The 21,422-nt window shown below is 47.9% G+C and overlaps 1 protein-coding gene across 1 annotated transcript in view; it reads left to right on the top strand.

Moving 5' to 3' along the window:
* Positions 1-21,422, top strand: part of LOC131591803 (plexin-A4-like) — a 417,581-nt gene that overhangs the window by 363,694 nt on the left and 32,465 nt on the right. The window contains exons 17-24 of the mRNA XM_058862866.1: positions 1,969-2,062; positions 3,123-3,362; positions 4,305-4,451; positions 9,286-9,520; positions 9,907-10,049; positions 13,050-13,318; positions 15,599-15,665; positions 17,584-17,730. Of these exons, the coding sequence (XP_058718849.1) occupies positions 1,969-2,062; positions 3,123-3,362; positions 4,305-4,451; positions 9,286-9,520; positions 9,907-10,049; positions 13,050-13,318; positions 15,599-15,665; positions 17,584-17,730 (1,342 nt within the window). The remainder of the gene's footprint in view (positions 1-1,968; positions 2,063-3,122; positions 3,363-4,304; positions 4,452-9,285; positions 9,521-9,906; positions 10,050-13,049; positions 13,319-15,598; positions 15,666-17,583; positions 17,731-21,422) is intronic.

The following is a 21,422-nucleotide window of genomic DNA, read 5'->3' on the forward strand; positions in this document are numbered from 1 at the left end:
CAAAATGTGGGTTTGTCCTGTAAAATCTCCCATTAGCAATTTCCAATCATAGCTGATAGCTGATTTCAGAGAGAAAAAACTTGAGATACTCTGCAAAACTCAAGGTCAAATGTTGCCCTAACCATGGACCAGTCCTTGAGTGAAAGACCATGAGGAGCCTCCCAGAGAAGTGTCCCAGGAGTATCTCCTGAGTATCTGCTGAGAGATGTGGTTGTGCCAATTCTCTCTGGATAAACCCAAACTCTTTGGTTCATCAGCGTGGATGCCACTGGAGGGGCTGGGGCAGAGCTCACCCAAACCTGACAGCTATTCTGTGGATGTTTGCATTCATTCCTGCCTCCCCAGCTGATTAATAATGGAAGATAAATGAGGAACACTGAAAACAAAGGTCAGAAATGGGGGAGGTTTGTTGCCTTCTTCCTCACAAGGTGTTTATTCTCCGGTGTATTCTCATTTATAATGCACGTGCTTCCCCTTTCCTGTATGTGCAGCTTTACCTGGAGGCAGGAAAGGGATTCTGAGCTTTCTTTTCACAATCCCATTGATTTCCACGTGGCCTCCCCTTCCCAGCAGGAAATAAACTGCATCCTGGACAGTTTCCAAAGGGAGTTATAGAGGCAGGTGCTGAAACTGCTGAGAGCACTGCTCACTCTGGCAGCCCCTCAGAGATGGGGCTGTCTGCTGATGACATTTCCTCATCCTGTCCTGGCTGTGTGAGCCCTGACAGGTGAAGGTTTTACTTTCTTGGGTAACTCTTCTCCTTTCCTGGATCACTCTGGCTCCACCTCACGCTGTAACAGCAGAGCTCACCCTGATAGATCAGAGCTGCTTTAATTTGGGATGGCCAGAGCTGCCTGTGGTGAGCCCTTCTCCTTAATGTGGTGTTCAGAGCCAACCCTGGGAGGCCTGGGAATGGTCCTTGGCAGTTTCCTTCCTCCTTCCCCTACATTCCCTGAAGTCCCAGAGCTGCTGGCTGCAGCTGGAAGGGGCAGGGGAAAGGAGAGAAGGGTGTTTCTGAGAGCTGCTTCCTTGTGGTGACTGTGACTGCAGGGAGTGGGGAGGGCTCCAGCTTCATCTCCTATAAAAGTGAGAAAATCCACCAGATGCCTGTGGGCTGTGGCTTGTGGGAGTTGGCTTTCTCAGGAAATTGGCCTTTGAGCAAGGGGACACAGAGACTGGGAATCTCTGCTCGTGCTGGGTCCTGATCGAGCTGAGCCACCACAAGGAAACCAGGCCAGTGACTGGTGCACACCAAAGCTGAAGACTTTGGCTCCATTTCCCCTAATTGCCGTGGGTCTGGGCTCCCTGGTGGCACCAAAGAGTTCACTGAAGTGACATTGTCACATTCAGGTTAGATATGGGGCTACAGACCTCAGCCCAGAATCCTCAAGAGCTGTTTCCGTGAGATTGTGTCCGTGAGGGCTTTTTGGGTTGGGCACTGGAACAACTCCCCAGGGAATGGTCACAGCCCCAAGGCTGCCAGAGCTCCAGGAGTGTTTGGACAACACCCTCAGGGATGAACAGGGTGGGACTGTTGGGGTGTCTCTGCAGTTGGACTTGGACTGGATGATCCTTGTGAATTCCAGCTCAGGATATTTTATAATTCTGTGACTGACTGAGGGGACATAGGAGATACAGCCTGTGGACCATTTTAAAGACCCTGTGTTAAATCTCCACTGTTCTTCTCATCCCCAAAGCTTGTGATTGCTGAATCCTGACAATGAGAACCACCCAGAGGCTCCCTGACATGGCAGTTTTAGCAAGCATTTGTCTTTATAGTTATTTCTCCATTTATGAATGAATGAAAAATTATTTGTTTTGTTCTTCCTTCCCTCTCTACAGGACCACAAGGTGCAGTCAGACACTTTGCAACCAGCACTCAGGAGCACAGATCACCCATTCCTGGTGTGATGAGTTCTGACATCTATTAGCTGGGTTCATTCTTTAATTCCATTTCTTCTTCTCCAGTGGCAACACTCCCATTGCCGTGTGGGGAACTCACCTGGACCTCATCCAAAACCCTCAGATCCGGGCAAAGCACGGTGGAAAGGAGCACGTCAATGTGAGTTCAGCTGCAGAGCTGGGGAGGGGACCTGCCATGGTGGGGACAGGGGCTGGCTGGCAGCTCTGGAGCTTCAAATCTCCTATTGCAGCCCAAAAAAGAGAGCACAAAATGATTTGTTTCCAGAAATATTCTCATCCCTGAAGGACACACACAAAAAAGAAGGTTTTTGGCAGGGCTGTAACCAAACTTCAGGGTCTTCTGAGACCTTCACCTTTGTCTTTGCTTCTCCAACTTGCTGGGATTCGTTTCAGATAACCTGATATCCAAACTGGAATCCTGAGCACAGCTGAGCATGCGCTGCACAAACACTTTTGGAGAAACAATCAGAGTGTGAGACCTAATTGCAAGGTGGTAGCGAAGTTTTCACTAATCTGTGCTCTGCCAAAAATAAGGGAAGAAACTTCTGTTTCCAGAAGGAAACAAAGTCGGGGAAAGATGCTGATGCTGGCAACAGAGCCTGAGTTCTCTCAAGAGGCACAGGAGGTCCTGTTGAAGTGCAAACTGCTCCACACAGCCACCTCAGCCAGTCTTTCCTAATCCCTCCCCAGCCTTGACTGTGTGGTGGGGAATGTTTGGAAGCAGTGGAGCACCAGCCTGTCCCAGGATAACCATGGAGATCTGCTCCTTCCTCTCCCTGAGAACCATCTGCCCACCAGGAAGGATGAGGACATTTCCCATAAAAACCCCTTGTTTTGGGTTTCTTTCTCCAGAACTGTGAGGTGCAGAACAGCACAGAGATGACCTGACAGGGTCCCTATTTCCCCTAAAAACTCCTTGTTTTGGTTTTTTTCCCCAGAGCTGTGAGGTGAAGAACAGCACAGAGATGACCTGCCAGGGTTCCTATTTCCCATAAAAACTCCTTGTTTTGGGTTTCTTTCCCCAGAACTGTGAGGTGCAGAACAGCACAGAGATGACCTGCCAGGGTTCCTATTTCCCATAAAAACTCCTTGTTTTGGGTTTCTTTCTCCAGAACTGTGAGGTGCAGAACAGCACAGAGATGACCTGACAGGGTTCCTATTTCCCCTAAAAACTCCTTGTTTTGGGTTTCTTTCCCCAGAACTGTGAGGTGCAGAACAGCACAGAGATGACCTGCCAGGCCCCAGCACTGGCTGTGGACCCCAATCACCAGTCTGAGCTCGCTGAGCGCCCGGAGGAGTTTGGCTTCATCCTTGACAATGTGCAGTCCCTGCTGATCCTCAACAAAACCAACTTCACCTACTACCCCAACCCTATCTTTGAGGTTTTCAATCCCTCAGGGATCCTGGAGTTGAAGCCTGGAAGTCCCATCATCCTGAAGGTGAGATGGGGACCAAGGAATGGATGAGGAAGGACAAATTCTGCCTCTTGCCTCCCTGTGTCTGCCAGCACCCCCATAAATCATCCTGATTGCACCCCAGAAAATTCCTCCATTCCTTGCCCCTTTTGGAACCATACCAGAGTCACCATCAGCAAACACCAAGCACTGCCCACACCCACAAATAAAAATGATAAACTCTTGAGTGCAGCCTAAATTTATACCCACTGCTGCTCACCAGAGAACACCAGAGATGTTCTACCCTTGCAATGTGCCTGACCCAACTCTGTTTCCCTTCTTGTAAATTCAAGAGCTTCCTCTCACCCTTCTTTAAACCCAAACCAGTCCTTTGCCACTTCACAGCAATACAGAGAAGGAGTTTTATGATGCAGCATTTCTGTATCACTATTTTTACATGGTGAATATGCAAAGAAGTTATTTTACTTGCAGATGCTTTTTTTCATGTTTGGAAAGGGGTCTGACTTACTTGTCTATGTTTAGTGAAGGCTTTTTTGGTGCAGCACTTAGGGGGAACATTTCTCATTCAGTTGCAGAGAGGGAGGAGCAGGACAGGCTGTTGTGACTGCTTTGAGTCTGTAACCACTCATGCTGTTCTCCGCATGAGTTCCTAAATTGGCTTTTCCTCTCTGTGTGAGCAAATGGTGAGCTACAAATGTCATAATAGAATCATGTTTAGGTTGGAAGGGACCTTAAAGAGCATCTCATTCCAACCCCCTGCCATGGGCAGCAACACTTTCCACTAGACCAGGTTGCTCCAAGCCTCATCCATCCAACCTGGCCTGGAGCAGCGTCAGGGATCAGCCATCCACACCTATCAAATGCAGTAACGACTCTTGTATCCCAGGAATGACCCAGAGGGGGAAAGAAAACTCCTTCCCAATGTTTATTTGGTTATTTTGGGGTGTGATGTTCCTTTCTGTGCAGGGCAGGAATCTGATCCCACCGGTGGCAGGAGGCAATGCCAAGCTGAACTACACCGTTCTGGTGGGTGAGAAGCCCTGTGCAGTGACCGTGTCAGACGTGCAGCTCCTCTGCGAGTCCCCAAACCTCACTGGGAGGCACAAGGTGATGGTAAGTGATGCCTGACCCTCAGCCTCTGCTCCCTGGGTGGCTTGGGAGGGCACAGCAGAGCTGAAGAGCTGGCAGAGTGCTCCAAGGGGGCTCCATCACTCTTTGCCTTCCCAGAAACGCCAGGGCCCCTTTTGGGAATAATATTCTCATCAAGGGTAGCTTGGAGAAGTAGAACAGTGGAAAAGTGACCTGGAGATCTTTGTGGACAATGAGATACCTTTCATGATCAAACTCCAGTAGGAGAGTTTGCCTCTCTTCTGGTTTTCTGTGGGCTGTTCCATGAACCCTGGATGCTCATGTGAGATCATGTGTAACATGTTCCTACATGAAATTGTTAAATTCATCACAGTCCACATCATTTTGTTGACAGGATGGTGACTAAAATTTGCCTTTATGTAGGAGAGGAATAAAAAAAAAAAAGCAGGATGTGGACAATAGTGTGACTGGGCTTTGGAGTTACGACTTCTATAAAACTTCATGTGCTCCTTCAAATCCTTCCTGGAACCTGTGAAGAATGAACCTGGTGATTACATCAGAGGGAGCTTCTCCTCTCACCGTTTATTTATTTACTCCTTTTTTTTATTTTCCTCTCAATAATTTGAATTCCTTGATGCTGGTGCTTGATAAACATCATATCAGCAAACACCCTGGAGCTGTACCAAGCTGTGGGTGGGAACAACAAAAGCTGACAACTGACATCAGTGTTTCTCACTCCTTGTGAACAACTGTTTTCCTGTTGCGCCTCCCAAAGCTGTAGCTGTCACATATTAATTTATTTATTTCAGTGGGATGAGACTCAGAGAATTTGATCTCTAAAAAGATTTTTCTGGGAACTTTTAGGAAGCAGAGTTCATGATGGTCATTTTGGGTCTTGCTTGTGGCTGCTGCTGGGATCCCTCGCAATGGCTACTTAATTTCTCTGTGCCAAAGTTTGTCATCTGGAAAATAGAGGTAATAATCCTTTCCAGCCATGCAAATGCACCGTGACCCTCGATTCATTGCAAAGCACATTAAGACTCTCCAAGAGGAGCAGTAATGAAGTGAGAGATTTTCTCTGTGTGAAAACCAAAGCTTTTGAGCATGGCAATAAATGTTCCCTGTCATTTTCATGGATATGATTAAACATATGGTCAGTCAGAGACGGACAAAGCCTCTCCTGGGGAGACAAAACTCAATCCCAGTGAGCAATAATCAACCCCTGGGGATCCAGGATGATGGATATCTGGCCAGGCTGTGCTAATTGAGAAGACTCCCCTGCTCCTGCAGCCTGGGACTGTTTAAGTGAAGCCAAAGATTAAAGAACAATCCCTTTTTGAGGATGCTGGTCAAACAAGGGATACTGCTAGGAAACTGGGAAGGTGATGGAGGTGCTCAAGGATGGACTTTGCATCTGGAACCAGGGCTGGAAAATGCCTCCTCCAGCCTGGCACAGCATCTCTGCTGCTCAGGCTGGGACCATGTTTTACATAAACATCTCTTTGATGGCCAGGATAACTGATAGTCATCCCTCCTCCTGATTCTGCCGAAGATTTACTGCCTGACCTTGAGGAAATTGTTGAATAAACCCTTTCTTGCAAAGTGAGGTGGCCAGGGGCTGAGAGGGAGCCATGGGAGTGAATCAACCGATGCAACACAGAGATTATTTCTAAGTGAAGGAGCAGTGGCAATGACACACGCTGATGTCAACATGCTTTCGATCTGGTTCAGCTGTCTTTTACACAATGACAGAGCTAAGTATTTGAAGAAAAATAGCAAAGAAATAAAAGGCCTGGGCGATGGCTAAAAAGAAGATTGACTGGAACTCAGAGGCAAGTTTTTTCCAAGGAAAAGAGATGTGAGGAAGATCCACGAGTGGCTACACCAGAGAAGGTCTGCAGGGAAGATGTGGAATACATCTGAAGGGTTTCTGTATAATGAAAGGTTCTGTATAATGAATGGAGAGATTGTCAAGTGCAGCAGCTGAAGTTCAGGGCATGATTCACCTCACCCTTAGAGGGATAATTTTATTTGGCCAGGACAAATTTGCACCAGGAAAGACACTCCTTCAGAACTCCTAAACTCCTACAGGTGGCCACTAAGACTTTGTTGGAGAAACCCAGGCTCTGACACAGAGCCCATTTAGAACATTTAGTGTAATTTACGGCAAATTCATGATTAATAATCTTTAAAAATGGCCAGATTATTGTTGTTTGGTAGGTTCATGGTCAATCTCCTGGAAGGTGAAAATAGCTTCCTCCAGATCCACTTGGTGGATTAAGAAATAAAGTCGGGCTATTTTCTTCTGTTTCTTTTAAAAGCTCATAATAACACTGCAGCCTTGTAGACTTCCTTCTTCAAGAGCCAGATTCCCTCAGATCATGGCAGCTTCACCTGTGGGTTGTGAGACCTTCCCAGTGATGAAACCACCTTTAAAGGGGAACACACTGGGCCTAACTTTGAACACCTGCTTTTGGAGCTTAGATCCCTTTATCATTAATGGAGAGAAATGGGAACTTCCACTGAATGAAACGTCTCATCCCAAAGTCAAAGGTGTCAGAAGCAGCTCACATAAATCACATCCTGAAAGTGGCTCTTCTCTTTGTTGACTCTGGAATCGTGCTGCAGCGTCTAACTTGGATGTGCACGTGGAATATTTGGTGAGAGAAGTCCTTCCCGTGGAGATGGACTGTTCTTCCAGCTTTGAGGATGGATCTGCACTGGGATTTGGGATTGGGGTTGTTTGAGTCTAGTCTGATATTCCTTGAATGGACTTATCTGACTGCAGGGCTTGGAGAAAGAGAAAATGAGAAAGGATTAATCTATTTATTGATCCACTGACAGGAAGGAAAGTGTGCGAGCTGTGAGAAAATTTTGCTGGGAGGATTTGGGACAGTGGTCTAGGGCAAAAGGGAACAACTTCCAGTGCATGGATTAGGACGTGATTTTGGCAATTTTCCTGCTCAGTTGAGCAGGCCACATTCCAACAACAAACCTCAGGATTTATAAGTGAGTTGGCTCTTGTATCTTGAAATAGATGGGAAAACTCATTACTGCTGCATCCCCAGCTGTGTGTCTGAAGTTCTTTGGCCACTGAAAATGCTCTACAAGCCATCAGTGTTATCATGGCAGCAATTGGCCATCCTGGAACTATTACCTGAACAGATGAGTTTAGGATTTGTTTTGGTTTTCATCATGAATATTTCATCTCTCTAAACCCCATCCCAAAACAGCATGAGAGGGCCTTGTGGATGGAAATTAGCTGTTTTCAGACATTCACTTTGGTCCTGTCCATGACATAAGGGTTGTAAGTTGTGTCTCTTTGGCCAGGACCCACTGAGGAGCAGCCTACACCTGGTGGTAGAGCCTGCAGTTGGGACTGGAATAACTTCTAGGAGATGATAAGGTCACTGAGATTCATTTCCCAAAAAGGGTTGGGGTGGAGATCACCTGGGAAAATTCATTAATTCATGATTCTGCTCCACAGTCTCTTCTGCTGGCTGCAGCTGAGCCAGTTTCTTCCTCCTGCAGCCTAGAGAGGAAACCTGAGGAGGTGCCTGAGCTGAGATGTGGGAAGCCCTGGGATTAACAAGTGTCCAGGCAGGCTGGAGATTATCTGAGAGCCAGTGGGATGCAGGACAAGGCTGAACACCAGGCTGGGGTGTGGGGGAGAAACGTGAGGACATGTGAGGGAGAGCTCCTCACAATGGAGGAAGAAAACAGTTTAATTCCACACTGCAGTGATTCCAGGTGCAATGGGAGAAGGAAACACTCAGCCCTGGGGTCTTGAGTGCATTTCTGCCTGGCAGCAAGAGTCTGCCCTTTGTGCAGGGCCAGCTGTGCCTCTCTGTGCCACAGCTCAGCTGGGATGAAGTGATGCGGCTCACCATCCTTCAAGCTCTTTGCATGGCATCTTCCCAGCTTTCTGCTGATCGACAAACAGCATTCCCAAACCAGCCCTAGAAGCCTTTTTATACTTCAGGCAGGTCAGCAGAGCTTTTCTTCCACCTCTCAAGCTTTGCCTATTTTACAAATAGCTTTGAACAGCCTTGTAGTAGCCTGAAGCCAGCGGTATCCTGTGGGATTCCTGTTGGGAGTGGTGTTCAGGTTGTAAAGAAAGGCTCTAAGGGACTTGCTTCAGCAAAACATTTTGTTGGGCTTGCAGCAGGAGTGCTTGCAGGATTTCTTTCTGGTTATTAAAACCAAAGCCCTTTCACTGGAGCTTCTTCCAGAGGCTGGAAGCAGCTCTGGGAACCTCTGGAAATACATGGAGAACAAAAAGCTGTGTTCAGCTCCTACAGGTGAACATCTGCAGTCACCCTGACAATGTGTGGCTAAGATAGGGGCTGTAAAGAGAATGGGCTGGGCTTTGTAGGGTTTGTGGTGGTTTGCCATTATCCCAGAGGCTTCCAAGTACAGTTCTATCTGGTGGGAGAGTCAAAAGAAAATAGTGATGGATTTCTGCAGTCCCACTGTACCCACTGGGTCAGGATCCATCAGACCATCCCTTGAGCTCTGTGTTCCGTGTGTATTTTGGGACTAGGTGACATTATACAACACATCAGGATGGGGAACAAAAAATCCAGAATGAAATCCGAACTGATACAGAGAAATTGCGACTGGTGACTTGTCTCACCACAAGTCCTTTTGTGGTTGGGCTCCCAGTGACTGCCAACAGAGGTGATTCTATCCGGCATTTCAAGTGTTTTGAGGCTGTTCCATATCCAGCTACTTCCCCTTTTGTCTGGGGAGACAAGGGGATGTCACCACTCACCCTCAGCCAGGACGATGACAGAGTTCCTCTGCCTTCCTGCCTGTTTGACAGTTTCAATGCATCTCTTTGCTGCTTTCCCTCTAGGCTCGTGTAGGAGGGATGGAGTTCTCTCCAGGGATGGTCTACATCTCCCCAGACAGCCCTCTCAGCTTGCCAGCCATCGTCAGCATTGCGGTGGCCGGCGGGCTGCTCATCATCTTCATCGTGGCCGTGCTGATCGCCTACAAGCGCAAGTCCAGGGAGAGCGACCTCACCCTCAAGCGCCTGCAGATGCAGATGGACAACCTGGAGTCCAGGGTGGCCCTGGAGTGCAAAGAAGGTAGGGTGAGGCAGGCAGCATGACTCTGTGTGAGTGTTGGTAGAAGGGAGACACCCAGTCACAAAGCTTTGAGCCAAAATACCACCTGAACCCTGTGGGTGTGGCTCCAGCCAGGATCTAAGCTGACTTTCCCTGTTTTCCCTTAGTCCAGACCTTCTCCACCCCCTTCTAACTGGATTTGAGAATTCAAAATCCACAGAAAGCCTTGGCACATGTCCCTGGGGAAAGGCTGTGTTGTGAGAAAGGTGACCCTCCTCTCTCCACCTTCTTCCTCTCCACATGTTGCCTCTCCTTATTCTCATGCAGGAGGGTCAGGGGCTTTTTCCATTCTGGTGAGGCTGATCTGGATTTTCACTGCTCCCTGAGTTGTTCTGGTTTTGTGCCAGCCTTTGCAGAGCTGCAGACAGATATCCATGAGCTGACGAGTGACCTGGATGGAGCTGGGATCCCTTTCCTTGACTACCGAACCTACACGATGAGAGTGCTTTTCCCTGGCATTGAGGATCATCCAGTCCTGAGGGATTTGGAGGTAAAACAACAACGTTTCCTGCTGCCAGCTCCTCTCATGCCTCCCTGTTCAGTCCTGAATTCCAGACATGCTGTGCCAGTGGTGGGCATGTGATGGCTTGATTATGCTGTGTCCTACAAGGGGTCAAACAGGTCCTCACTAAAAATCTGGGATGAAAGGGGAAATGTTTGCTGTTAGATCATATTAGATCATAAAATCATTTAGGCTGCAGACCTCTCAGATCATCAATTCCAATCATCAACCCATTGCTGCCAATTCCATCACTAAACCATGTCCCCTGGTTTGAGATCCACACTTTTTGAAAACTTCTAGGGATTGTGATCCCACAGCTCCCTTGGACAGCTTGTTCTACCATCTGATCATCCTTTCAGTGAAGAAATTTCTCCTAATTTCCAATCTAAATCTCCCCTGGCACAACTTTAAGGCCGTTTCCTCTCATCTTGTCACTTGTTACCTCCTAAATTCTGTCTGATCACTCATTTATTTGGACAACTCATAAATCCATATGCATTAGGGCCACTCAATTAAGCTTCTCTTTGGTCTTAACCCTTCTGTGGCTTGAGTTTTAGACTGAATTTAATATTTTCTGCTGTGCAGAGCAAGGAAAACCTGTTGTATGACAGAGAAGCATGCTTGCCTGTATCATCCAGCTTTGCATGGATCACATTACTAAGAAGCCAGGTTTTCTTTGTGGCAACCCCTATAAAAATAACCCCCTGTCACTGAGGGAGGTTCACCTTTGCTGCATTCTGGCTTGAAGTGAGATCAGAAAACCAGAGTATTTGTATGTCCATTCCCTGCCCACACCCTCCTCACCCACCCTGACCCTCTGGAGGGAGATGGGAGTGCAGTGAGACACTGTTCACAAATCTTGGGGTCTGCACAGAGCCTCTATTACCTGAGTGGTGACAGGAGCTTGATGGGAGCCCAGGTGAGGTCTGCTGGGCTAAAATCAGCTCCAGGCTCTGGCAGATGGACAGGAATGCTCTAGGAATACCTGGGCTGGAGAATCAGGAGCTACACCATGGCAAAGGTGCTGGCTGAGCTCTCTGCAAAGCCTCTGGCAGGTTCTGAGCTCCAGAGAGGCTCTGGCATGGGCCTGGGAGATTGCTGGAGGCCAGGCCTGGGCTGGGTTGGCAGGAAGGAGGAGCAGGAGCTGGCACAGGCAGGCCCATGCTTGGCTGGCTGTGTAATCAGAGATGCCTGCTCGGCTTTGCTCCTGCCGTTCCAAAGAGCCAAAATTCATCCAACTGTGTGGAGAGAGAGACATTAAAAACCTGATCTGTCAGCAAGGAGGGCTTGTGGGACTGGCTAGGAGGCTGAGTTAGACATAACTAGCACACAGATTGGGAGTGCAGGTCGAGGGGCGTCCAGCTGCCTTCCCCCAGGATGAGCAGCTCCAACAAACGAGGAGGAACGAGGGGTGCTGAACCTCCCTCTCACATGTGTGCACACACAAACACTTCCATTATCCCCACAGCCAATTTCAATCCCTACATTCATTAACCCCATCCAGCTGATCACAGAACAGCATCTGACCCCTGCAGAGGCCTTAGCACGGATGCTCCCCTATGTAGATACACACTGAGCTAATGTTTCAATCCAACACCTTTGATCTCTTCTTCCTTTCATTCCCTTCGTTGGGTTTTTTTTTTCCCTTAATCCTTTTTAAAGCTTCACCAGCTCTCTCAGTGTCAACCTCTTTGTCTACCAACGTGAAGGCAGCTCGCATTCTGCTCCCCTGTCTGTAGCACCCAGAAGGAATTGCTGTTTATTGCAAAAGGCCCCAGCACAGATCCCACTGTGAGAAGGTCTTAGTTATTTCCAGTTCATTTGCTAATTAACTGCTTCCAGATGCAGCACAAAATACTTTTCTTGTTATTTTGTTTTAATTCTCCATAATAACCCAGGGATAGACAATATTAAATGTTCAAGCAAGTGAGTTAAAAATAATTATTGGCAAGATGGGTGGTGGTGGTTTGTTGGTTGTCTCAGTCTATTTAGGAAGTAATTTATTTGCTGGATGCAAAAAGAGTTGAGAACTCTAATTTCCAGAATGAAAAAGTAACGACTCTATAAGGGGCCTTGCATTGCTTGGCTGTTTAAGCAAGCCAACCTTTTTTGTATTATAGCACCAAATTTGGGTGGTTATTAATTCATATATGCCTTGGTGGCAAGTGTTGCTCTGTGGTGAGACCCTCCAGCTTCCAAGAAAGCTTTTTCAAGGGCTGGAACAGCTTCAGCAACTGGAGAGATGAGTTTGGGGTTCACTATTTAGGTTCCATTTTTGCCTAGAGCCGGAAGGATCAAAAAGACCTCTGTGGAGCCTAGGCTCCAGCATTGAGGTCCTGAATTGTTCCATATTAAAATGAGTTCATCAGCCTCTCACACCTGAGAAATACAAGATTTATCAGTACCTCTGTCTCTGAAACACCTCAGCTCCCAAACCCAGGGGTTCTACTGGAGCTCAGGGTGTCATCTCAATCTTCACCTGCCTTGCTCTTCAAACCAAGGCTCAGCTCCATGGTCACCACCATCTCAGCCACTGCCTCCCTGCATCTCTTCCTCTCCTCAAAACCTCACCCTGGGCTCTCTTTCCCATTCACTCTCTTGCTGCCTCTCCCAGCTCCCTAAAGCTGACCCCAAACCTCTGCAAGCAGGTTTCTTGCAGGAATGGGAAAGAAGTTTTGGATGAAATCAGAGTAAGACTTCAGTCTGACTAAAATAAAAATATAACGTGGCACGGTGACACATTTAGGCACCAGAAATCCCTTTTGGATGTACTGTTCAGAGAAGGGAGCACAGGATTGGAAAAATCATCTGGATATGGCTGGGAGTCTTCTCAAACTTCATTAGATGATGTAAGGATTCCCCTCCTGTCTTTCCTTAGCCGAGGAGCTGGAGGGTTGAGAGCAGGGAGGTAGCAAAGAGCGTGACAACAGGACATTTGACAATGGGAAAACGAGGGAAAGGAAGAAAACTCCTTTTCTTCTTGTGCAGGTCCCTGGCTACCGGCAGGAACGGGTGGAGAAGGGCCTGAAGCTCTTTGCCCAGCTCATCAACAACAAGGTTTTCCTGCTGTCCTTCATCCGCACGCTGGAGTCGCAGCGCAGCTTCTCCATGCGGGACCGCGGCAACGTGGCCTCGCTGATCATGACGGTGCTGCAGAGCAAGCTGGAGTACGCCACCGACGTCCTCAAACAGCTCCTGGCCGACCTCATCGACAAAAACCTGGAGAGCAAGAACCACCCCAAGCTGCTGCTCCGTAGGTAAGGATGCCTGGGCACGGAGGGAGCCAGGCTGGGAAGGCTGTGCCCACATAAACATCTTAATCATCTTTGGAGATGTAGATCTTGCTCGGTCTCCTCCCTAACCAAAAAGAAGTAAATGATCAAAAGTTACAGGATTAATCCATCTCTGGGTTTTCATGTGGATCCTCCAGGAAGTTTCATAAGGACAGAAGAAGCTCAATCCTTATTTTGGGGTCTTTGCATGCCAAAGATGTTAATTTCTGTTAATGTTTCATTTTAATTAAAAATCCCAATCATGTTGTGTAGGACCTATAGGAATATCACATATGTGGTGCATTAAACCTCTGGTGAGAGGATGTCAATTTCTTCCATCTCCTGCCTGGGATATGAATTTCCCAGCCTTGTTTCTTGTTCCTAAGTTAACTACAGAGAAATGGAGAGACTGCAGCTGCATTGTGAGAACTCATTTCTCTCCCAGGGCTGGGAGTTTGTGGAGATCAGCAGAGGAGCAGGAAAACAGAACTGGTTTCATACAGGGAACAAGTTTGGATTGGTGCTTCTTGGCCTGGCCTAAGGTCTTAAACTCCACATTTCTGTGGGAAACTTTGAATTAGGAGTCTACTGCTCTGTAATTAACTTTCCCTGCCTAGGGAAGTGCTGCCTCTTTCCCCTTTAGGATCAGATTCATCTCATTTTCACAGGCTGAACCAACCCTCCTGCTTCAAGGACCCTAAATAAAATCAGGGGAAGTCTTCTGGAGATGAGTGGCCTTTGCCACAGCCCAGAGCTGACTCTGAGGAGCCCTCAGCTGATTACGATGGACAGCTTGGACAGGGAAGGGATCTCTGGTGCCTGCTGGGCTGGGAGGTTTTTCATCTGGCACATGGCCCACTGTGGAGAACCAGCAAAAAAGGAGCAGAAGGCATTTCCTGGCATTCGGGGTAGCAATGCCAGTGGCAGAGGCTGGACTTTTCTTTGGTGTCTCTTGACTGCCTGATGTGCTCAAGCCCTAGAGCCTGGCTGGTGACCACCCTCCAGCTGTCCCCAGGCTTCCTGTCTGATCTTCTTCTCTGATGCTGGGTAGCACTGCCTCCTCCTTCATCTCCTCCTTTTCCTTCACCTTTCTCCACCTCTTTGTCTTCCCTTGTTGCTCACTCTGAGCATCCCACCTTTCCTCTTTCTCCTTCTTCCAGCTCTTTTCTAAGTCTAATCCTCTCTGCTGGAAATTAATTGTGGCCTTTGGAAGGACAGACAGTGAACAAAGAGGGCACATCCAGTGCTTCAAACCCTAGAAACATCAGAAGTCAGCGGAGGAAGTTCTGCACTGAGCAGCACCAGAACAGAACAGTGCCTTGGGTCAGGTGTTGGTGTGAGGACCTCAGACTGCTCCTTGGAGCAGCTGGATTCAGCTTGATGCTTCCCTTTCCTCCCCATGAGTCTGTGAAAGGGAATCTTTTGCAGTTTTGGAGGAGTGTGACAGAAGAAAGGAGCTGGTAGAAGTGATTTTCCCAACTCACCTGTGTCCAGTGTTTTTCCCATGTGACATTTATGACCCTAAAGAGATCTTCTGGGCAGAAAGCTGCAGCAACAAGAAGAAAGAACTTCTACATGGCTTTGGTGAGAGCTGGGACAAGGAGGACCCACTTAATCCTTCCAAGCAGAGACTCCTGTTTTTTCTTGGTTTCTCCAAGTTTCTCTTGGTTTCTCTTGGTTTTCCTCTGGTGCATGCACTGGAGCCAGCACATGTTTCTGCAGGAGAAGCTCACCCTGAAGCCTCGAGATGGATTTTTGTTTGATTGAGGACAGAGTGCTCAAGGGCAGAAGGATGAGCTCTGCGTATGTGCCACATTGACACATTGAGGAGTGTAATCACTCCCAAATGCCAGGGAGATAGGCAGTGCCAGATAACTGTTCCCCAGAGACTTAGATCTGTCTCTCCTGAGTATTTATACAGCCTCCTTGACATATGGCCTCGCTCTGAGCTCCTCAGATTTGATGGATTTATCCCCCCTGAGCTCTTTGGAGAAGATTCCCTCAAATGTCGTCAACTCCTTTTCATTGTTGGAGAAACTGAAAAACAGATACACAGGGACTTGTAGTCACAGGAGAATCAACAGGGCAACAAGGGTTTTCCTGCAAGTTTCCTAAATCCAAAACTAAACCAGGGAACCTAGGACGTGCTAAATCCTGATGGTGCCATGCCAGACTTCCCACCGGGCAGGAAGATGGACAAGGACAGAATTTTGATCGGACCAGCATGACTGACTCATTTCCAATTCTCATTTTTCTCTACTTTAGGACAGAATCTGTGGCTGAGAAAATGCTCACCAACTGGTTCACCTTCCTCCTCTACAAGTTCCTCAAGGTAAGAGGAGAAGCAGCCGGAAAAACATCTTTAAAGCATTTCTTCTTGGTGAGGATCAGTTGGGGTGAAAACTTCTCAGATATCAAGCTAAAGGTTTTTTTTGCCTCTGGAAAGAGGTCACTGCCTAATAGGAGATGGGCTATTTTCTGACCCAGGGAGAACAAAGAGGGACACTTTGTTAGAGAGGCAGCTTGTCAGTCTCTCCCTTGTACAGAGGTGGGACCTGAGGGTCAGTGCTGAAGTGGGGAGGATTTCAGAGCCTGACTGAGACCTGTGTGGAGAACGCTGTCCTTTTAACAGCAGGCTGAGGTCTCCATCATGTGGTGACCCATAGTTTCAGTTCACAGTGGATGGAGATCTCCTTTCCCCCCAGCTCAGAGGCAGCGCTGAGACACAGCCCCACGAGGAGTGGAGGGACGCCCATCAGCAAAGCTGTGTGAAAGAACTTGAGTGGAAGAATTTGAGGCACCCCCTGAGCTCTCTCATTCTTCCTGGAAGGTGTCCTTGGGGTTTGTGTAGTTAAAAAAGTCTTTCAGTCATTGAGCTCTGCCACTGACTGCTGGGGAGATCCAATTTCCGCAGGGGAGCACACACTGAGCCTCAAGAATCACAGTTTCCAAGCTCAGAGCCAGCCTTTTTGGAAGGAGCTGAGTTCTGCTCCTCTCCCCCACTCCCACTGCAGCTGCTAAATATCCTCCCACCTCACATCCTCATTTGGACAGAATAACCACCTCTGCCAGGCAATTTGAGGCTTTACAAATAAACCCCAATCTCCCCTGAGCCTTCCCCAGGCACGACCAGTTCAAGGACGAGCACATGGGAAAGTTTTGAAGGTCCCTGGAAGGTAATTTCAGTGACTTCAGTATCAGATCCCTGCTTTCAGCTGAAAGGAAAGGATATAAGGAGGTGACTCTCTAAAGAGCTGCTTTTATAATAGGCTTTTTTCACCCCACTCAGCTACTTGTCTTCTTGCCTTAGCCTGAACAGGGGCCTGATAAGGGCAGGAGACAGGCACACAGAAGCAATATGCTGCTGGCAGATAAGCTAATTAAGTGGGAGACAGGTGTAGGGACTGAAAAAGGGGCCACTTTGCTTCCGATTATTAACTTGTTTTCGCTGGGATTTACACCAGAGGAAAATGACCTCGCTCATTGAGTTGGGACACAAGAGGAGAGGACGAGGAGGGGAGGAAGAAGGGAGGGATGAAGGGGAAGGGAGGCAGGAGCAGAAAGCTCCAGCTGCACGGCACTGAGGGTGAGCAGCAAGGGAGGAAAAGTGTAGGAAGAGGAGTGCAGTGAGTGGGAATGAGAAGCTCAGGATAAATGAGCTTTGCTGTGTCTGCCTGGGGCTGCTTGTTGCTGTCCTGTGCTGGGCCCCACGCTTCTGTCACCTCCACACAGGTCCAGGGGCACATCTGCAGCATGGGAGTGCTCTGTGGACTCTGCCCAGACACCCAGGATGGGGCACCTGCCATCCATCTCCCTTTGGAGCCTGCTTCCAGGTCACCTGGGACCCATCCCACTGGCTGCTCCAGCACTGCAAAGCTCTGGCCTGGTGGCAATCTCTTGAACAGCCCCAGCATTGCCAGGGAACGCTGACACCTTTGTCCCATGACAGGACACTCACCGGGCCACAGAATGAGCTGAGTTGGAAGGGACTCACAAAGATCATCAAGCCCAACCCCTGGCAGTGCACAGGACCATCCCTGAGGGTCCCACCATGGGCCCAAGGGCTGGTTGCACTCTGTGGAAGTGGAGGGTCACCCCTGATCCTGTGCTGCTGGAATAGACTAGTTCCCACTGATGTATCCATCATGAGCGATCTGGGATGGCAAACCAAGGCAGTCACGGGGATGCCCAGGCTGAATTCTCAATTCCAGCCTCTCATTTCACCTCATGGTTGCCTTTCATCCCTGCAGGAGTGTGCTGGAGAGCCTCTCTTCTCCCTTTTCTGTGCCATCAAGCAGCAGATGGAGAAGGGTCCCATCGACTCCATCACTGGGGAGGCCCGGTACTCACTGAGCGAGGACAAGCTCATCCGACAGCAGATCGACTACAAGACCCTGGTGAGTGAGTGAGACCCTGGGCTTGTCCAGAATCTTCTGGCTAAAGGGCATTTAGAGAGCAGAAACCAGTGATTCACCCTCTGGGATGATTTATTCTTGTATTTTAGTAGGGTAATGCTGCCTAAGGCTGACTATTAAAACTCAGAAATGTCTCCAATGAGGGTTTCAGCATCAAGGAATAGTCAGAGTTACACAGTGCAGGGACCTATCAGCTCAGCTCTAGAGCTGGTGCAGCCCTCCCTCTTTGAAGAAGCACAAGCCAAAGAAAAAGGAACTTGATTTAAAGATTTCAAAGGAAAGAAAACTAATCCCTGTCACTGAGCCATTTCCCTCAAAATGGAATTGTCAAAATGGAATGGTGCAAGGTGCACGCTGCGTATGTGCAGCTTTAGCTTCTGCTCTGAGCTTACACCCTCTTCCCACTTGATTAAAGAGCATCAATTAAAGAGCATTAGATATCTCTTCTTAGTGTGTTTGTGGGCCTTCATTCTTTCCTGGATGCATTAAATCCACTGAGCTTCTAAGTCTCTGCTGGATGGAGAACACTTTCTAAGCCTTCAATGATTGTAATTTTTCTACTTCCCATCTTTATTCTCAGCAAATCCCACATTTTTGGACAGTCAGAAGATGCTCTAAACTGATCAGATTATTTAATTTGCACTTTCAAATGAGGGACATTCATCTCACTTAGCTCCAGATACCTCTGAGGCTCTGTCCAATCACAGAATCATGGGATGGTTTGGGCTGGAGGCGACCCTACAGATCATTTAGTTCCAAGTCTGAGACCTTGACCTGTCTTAGGCCTTAGCTCAGGTGGGCTGATGCTAAAAATGTCCTTTCATTTTCTTTAACTCCAGTCTAGAGCTGAGCTTTGATTGAATCCAAGTCTGATGAGGGGGTGGATTTAATTCTTAAATAAGGCCACAGTTTTATTCTGCATATTAAAAACATGACTTTCCTACTAAATTGGCAGAGTGGTGCCTCTCTGCTGTTACGCCTGGCTGTCTAAAATTTCAGAGGACTGATCACACATGGAGAAAATGAGCAGAAAGGAGAAAAAAATGCAGCCACAGAGTGATCACTTTCACTGAAGGAAATCCCCCCGATCCTTTTAGGCTTGATCTAAAGCAGCCAGCAAAGGGTAGTAATTATACATCAGGCTGAACAAAGCTCTCCTCCACTGGCTTTGTGCTGTTTGATGATAATCAGCTCTCCCTCTTACATCTCAAGAGCAGACAAATATATCCCGATAGGAATCTCAGCAGATTTACAGAGATCAGCCCTGGTGAAGGAGATTAAGAAGGAGAAGAATATGAATTGGATTTTTCTTCGTTTCTGTTTCTCTTTATTTCTGTTTTATTTTGTCCTTCTTCTACTTTCCTTGAGCTGCCTGACATCTTTTATTAAAAATATAGAGCAATAGAATAAAGCCAGAACTGATTCAGTGGTTGTAATATGGGAATTCCAACAGAAACATGGAGAGAGATTATTTACAGAGGCCTGGAGTGACAAGACAAGAGGGAATGACTTCAAACTGAAAGAGAGTATGTTTAGATTAGAAATTAGAAAGAAATTCTACCCTGGGAGGGTGGGGAGGCCCTGGCACAGGGTGCCCACAGAGGCTGTGGCTGCCCCTGGATCCCTGGAAGTGCCCAAGGCCAGGTTGGACAGGGCTTGGAGCAGCCTGGGATGGTGGGAGGTGTCCCTGCCCATGGCAGGGGGTTGGAATGAGATGATTTTTAAGGTTCTTTCCAACCCAAACCATTCTACAATTCTATAATTCTCAGAATCCTTTCATATGCTTGGCTTTTTTCGGGTCTTCCTCCTTTTTCTCCACCAAACCTCGCTGTATGAAAACCCCAGCCTAATAAAGCAGCAAGAGAATGATTTCTGTCCCTGGGACAGGAACTGCAGAGATGTCCTGGTCTCAGGAAAAACCACTCAAACTCAGAACCAGGGTCACCATGTGAGTAGTCACAAACTGTGCCTTTATTATTTAAATGTCACTAATCCGTGGTGGAAATCAGAGCTTAGCTGAGCCAAGCTTTGCTTGTATACAGACACTCAGAGACAGCTCATGGCTGGAAGAGCTGGCAGAGAAAATAAACGCCCAAGGATGGAGTAAAAGGTCAATAAACACAAATCCAGAGAAATGAGATGTCCCAAGGTCATGCAGAGTCAGTGGGAGAGCAGGGCTCAGAGGTAACTTCTCCACGTGCTCCCATTCCCATCCACGCTGACCCCACATCCTGACGGGACACAAACCTCAGTGAGTGACAGCAAGTGCTGGTGTCCTCTCAGTGCCCAAACAGGCACATCCTTGAGTGACCCTGAAGCCCAAATGAAGGTGGTTGGTGATGGAGCAGCAACACTGCATTTAGGAGATCCACATCACAAAACTTCCCTCAGAGTGACCAGTCCTGAAGGAACACAACCCAGGCCACCATGGGGCCTCTTCCCCACCAGCTGACATCAGAGATCGTGATGAAGTCTCTGAGCAGCACTGCTGGAAAAGTGGGATTTGTTTCTGGCTTGGTTGTTATGAGTGTGGAGAAAAGTTTCATGTTCCACGTGACAACATCTGGAAAACTCCACTGGAAAGATGATTAACCTGGGGAATAAGTGCCAAAACCACTGTGCTCCGGGCAGGGGGTTGGCTTCCATAAGTGGTGTTTGAATTCCCTAAAATGTTGTTGGGAGATCCTTGACAGTCATTGTAATGACCAAAGAGGAATTTAGGGGTTTTCAGGGGTGACCAACTGCCTCATCTGTGCTTGAAACACAAGAACAGCCTTTTGAAAAATTGCCTTCCCTGCTCCTTCTTCCAGCTGAGCTGGGAAAGAGGAAAGCAAGGGTTACTGTAGTCAGGGTGTGAATGAGTGTGGTCCACTCAGGAAGAGTTTTCCTGGCACCTTCTAAAGCTGGCCTTTTTTTGAATTGGAATGCTTTTGAATTTTCACCCTGTGAAATTCAAGGATGACCGAGAGCAAATCACCATTGTCACCTTCCAGTGGGGAACACTGGTCAGCACCTGCAGGAGATGTTGGATCTTCTGCACCAGATGCTGGCCTGGCAGGGCAGCTCATATCATTTTAAAAAAACACCCAGTGCCTTCTGTGGGGAACTGACCCAAAATCCAGCTATTTGTATCGGAGATTTATCACGCCACAGAGCTTCCCCTGACGCTGAGCTCAGACCACTGAGAGAGAAACCTGAAGAGTAACTTAGTCCCCAGAAGCAGGTGTGACCCTAAAGAGCTGTCCCACGCTGCCATCACTGCTCCATTCCCCTGCAGGGGTGTGATAGAATAATTAAGCCCAGAAAACATCTTTAAGATCATTAAGTCCAAACATAAACCAAGCACCAGTGCAGGCTCTCAGCAATCAAGTGGGATTTTCTGGATGTAGCCAAGAAGTTTGCAGAGGAAGAGGTTTCTGTGGGCTGGGAAAGGGCATAACCCAGGAGAGCTGTGGAGGGCAACACCACCTGATGACCTTCATCACTGAATTCATTTCAACAGTACCTTTTGTGTACAATTCTGTGATCCTTTGAGATGAAAGATGCCCCAGAACTGTAAATCAGTGCCGTTATTAGGATCTGAATTGATGCTTTTTCAATACTTCTGGAAGTGACATACAAATAATAGCATTATGATCTAATCAATATCTCCTATTTACATCTCCCCTTTCATC

Source organism: Poecile atricapillus, chromosome W (genome assembly GCF_030490865.1).
Source record: "Poecile atricapillus isolate bPoeAtr1 chromosome W, bPoeAtr1.hap1, whole genome shotgun sequence".
Taxonomy (NCBI): Eukaryota; Metazoa; Chordata; class Aves; order Passeriformes; family Paridae; genus Poecile; species Poecile atricapillus.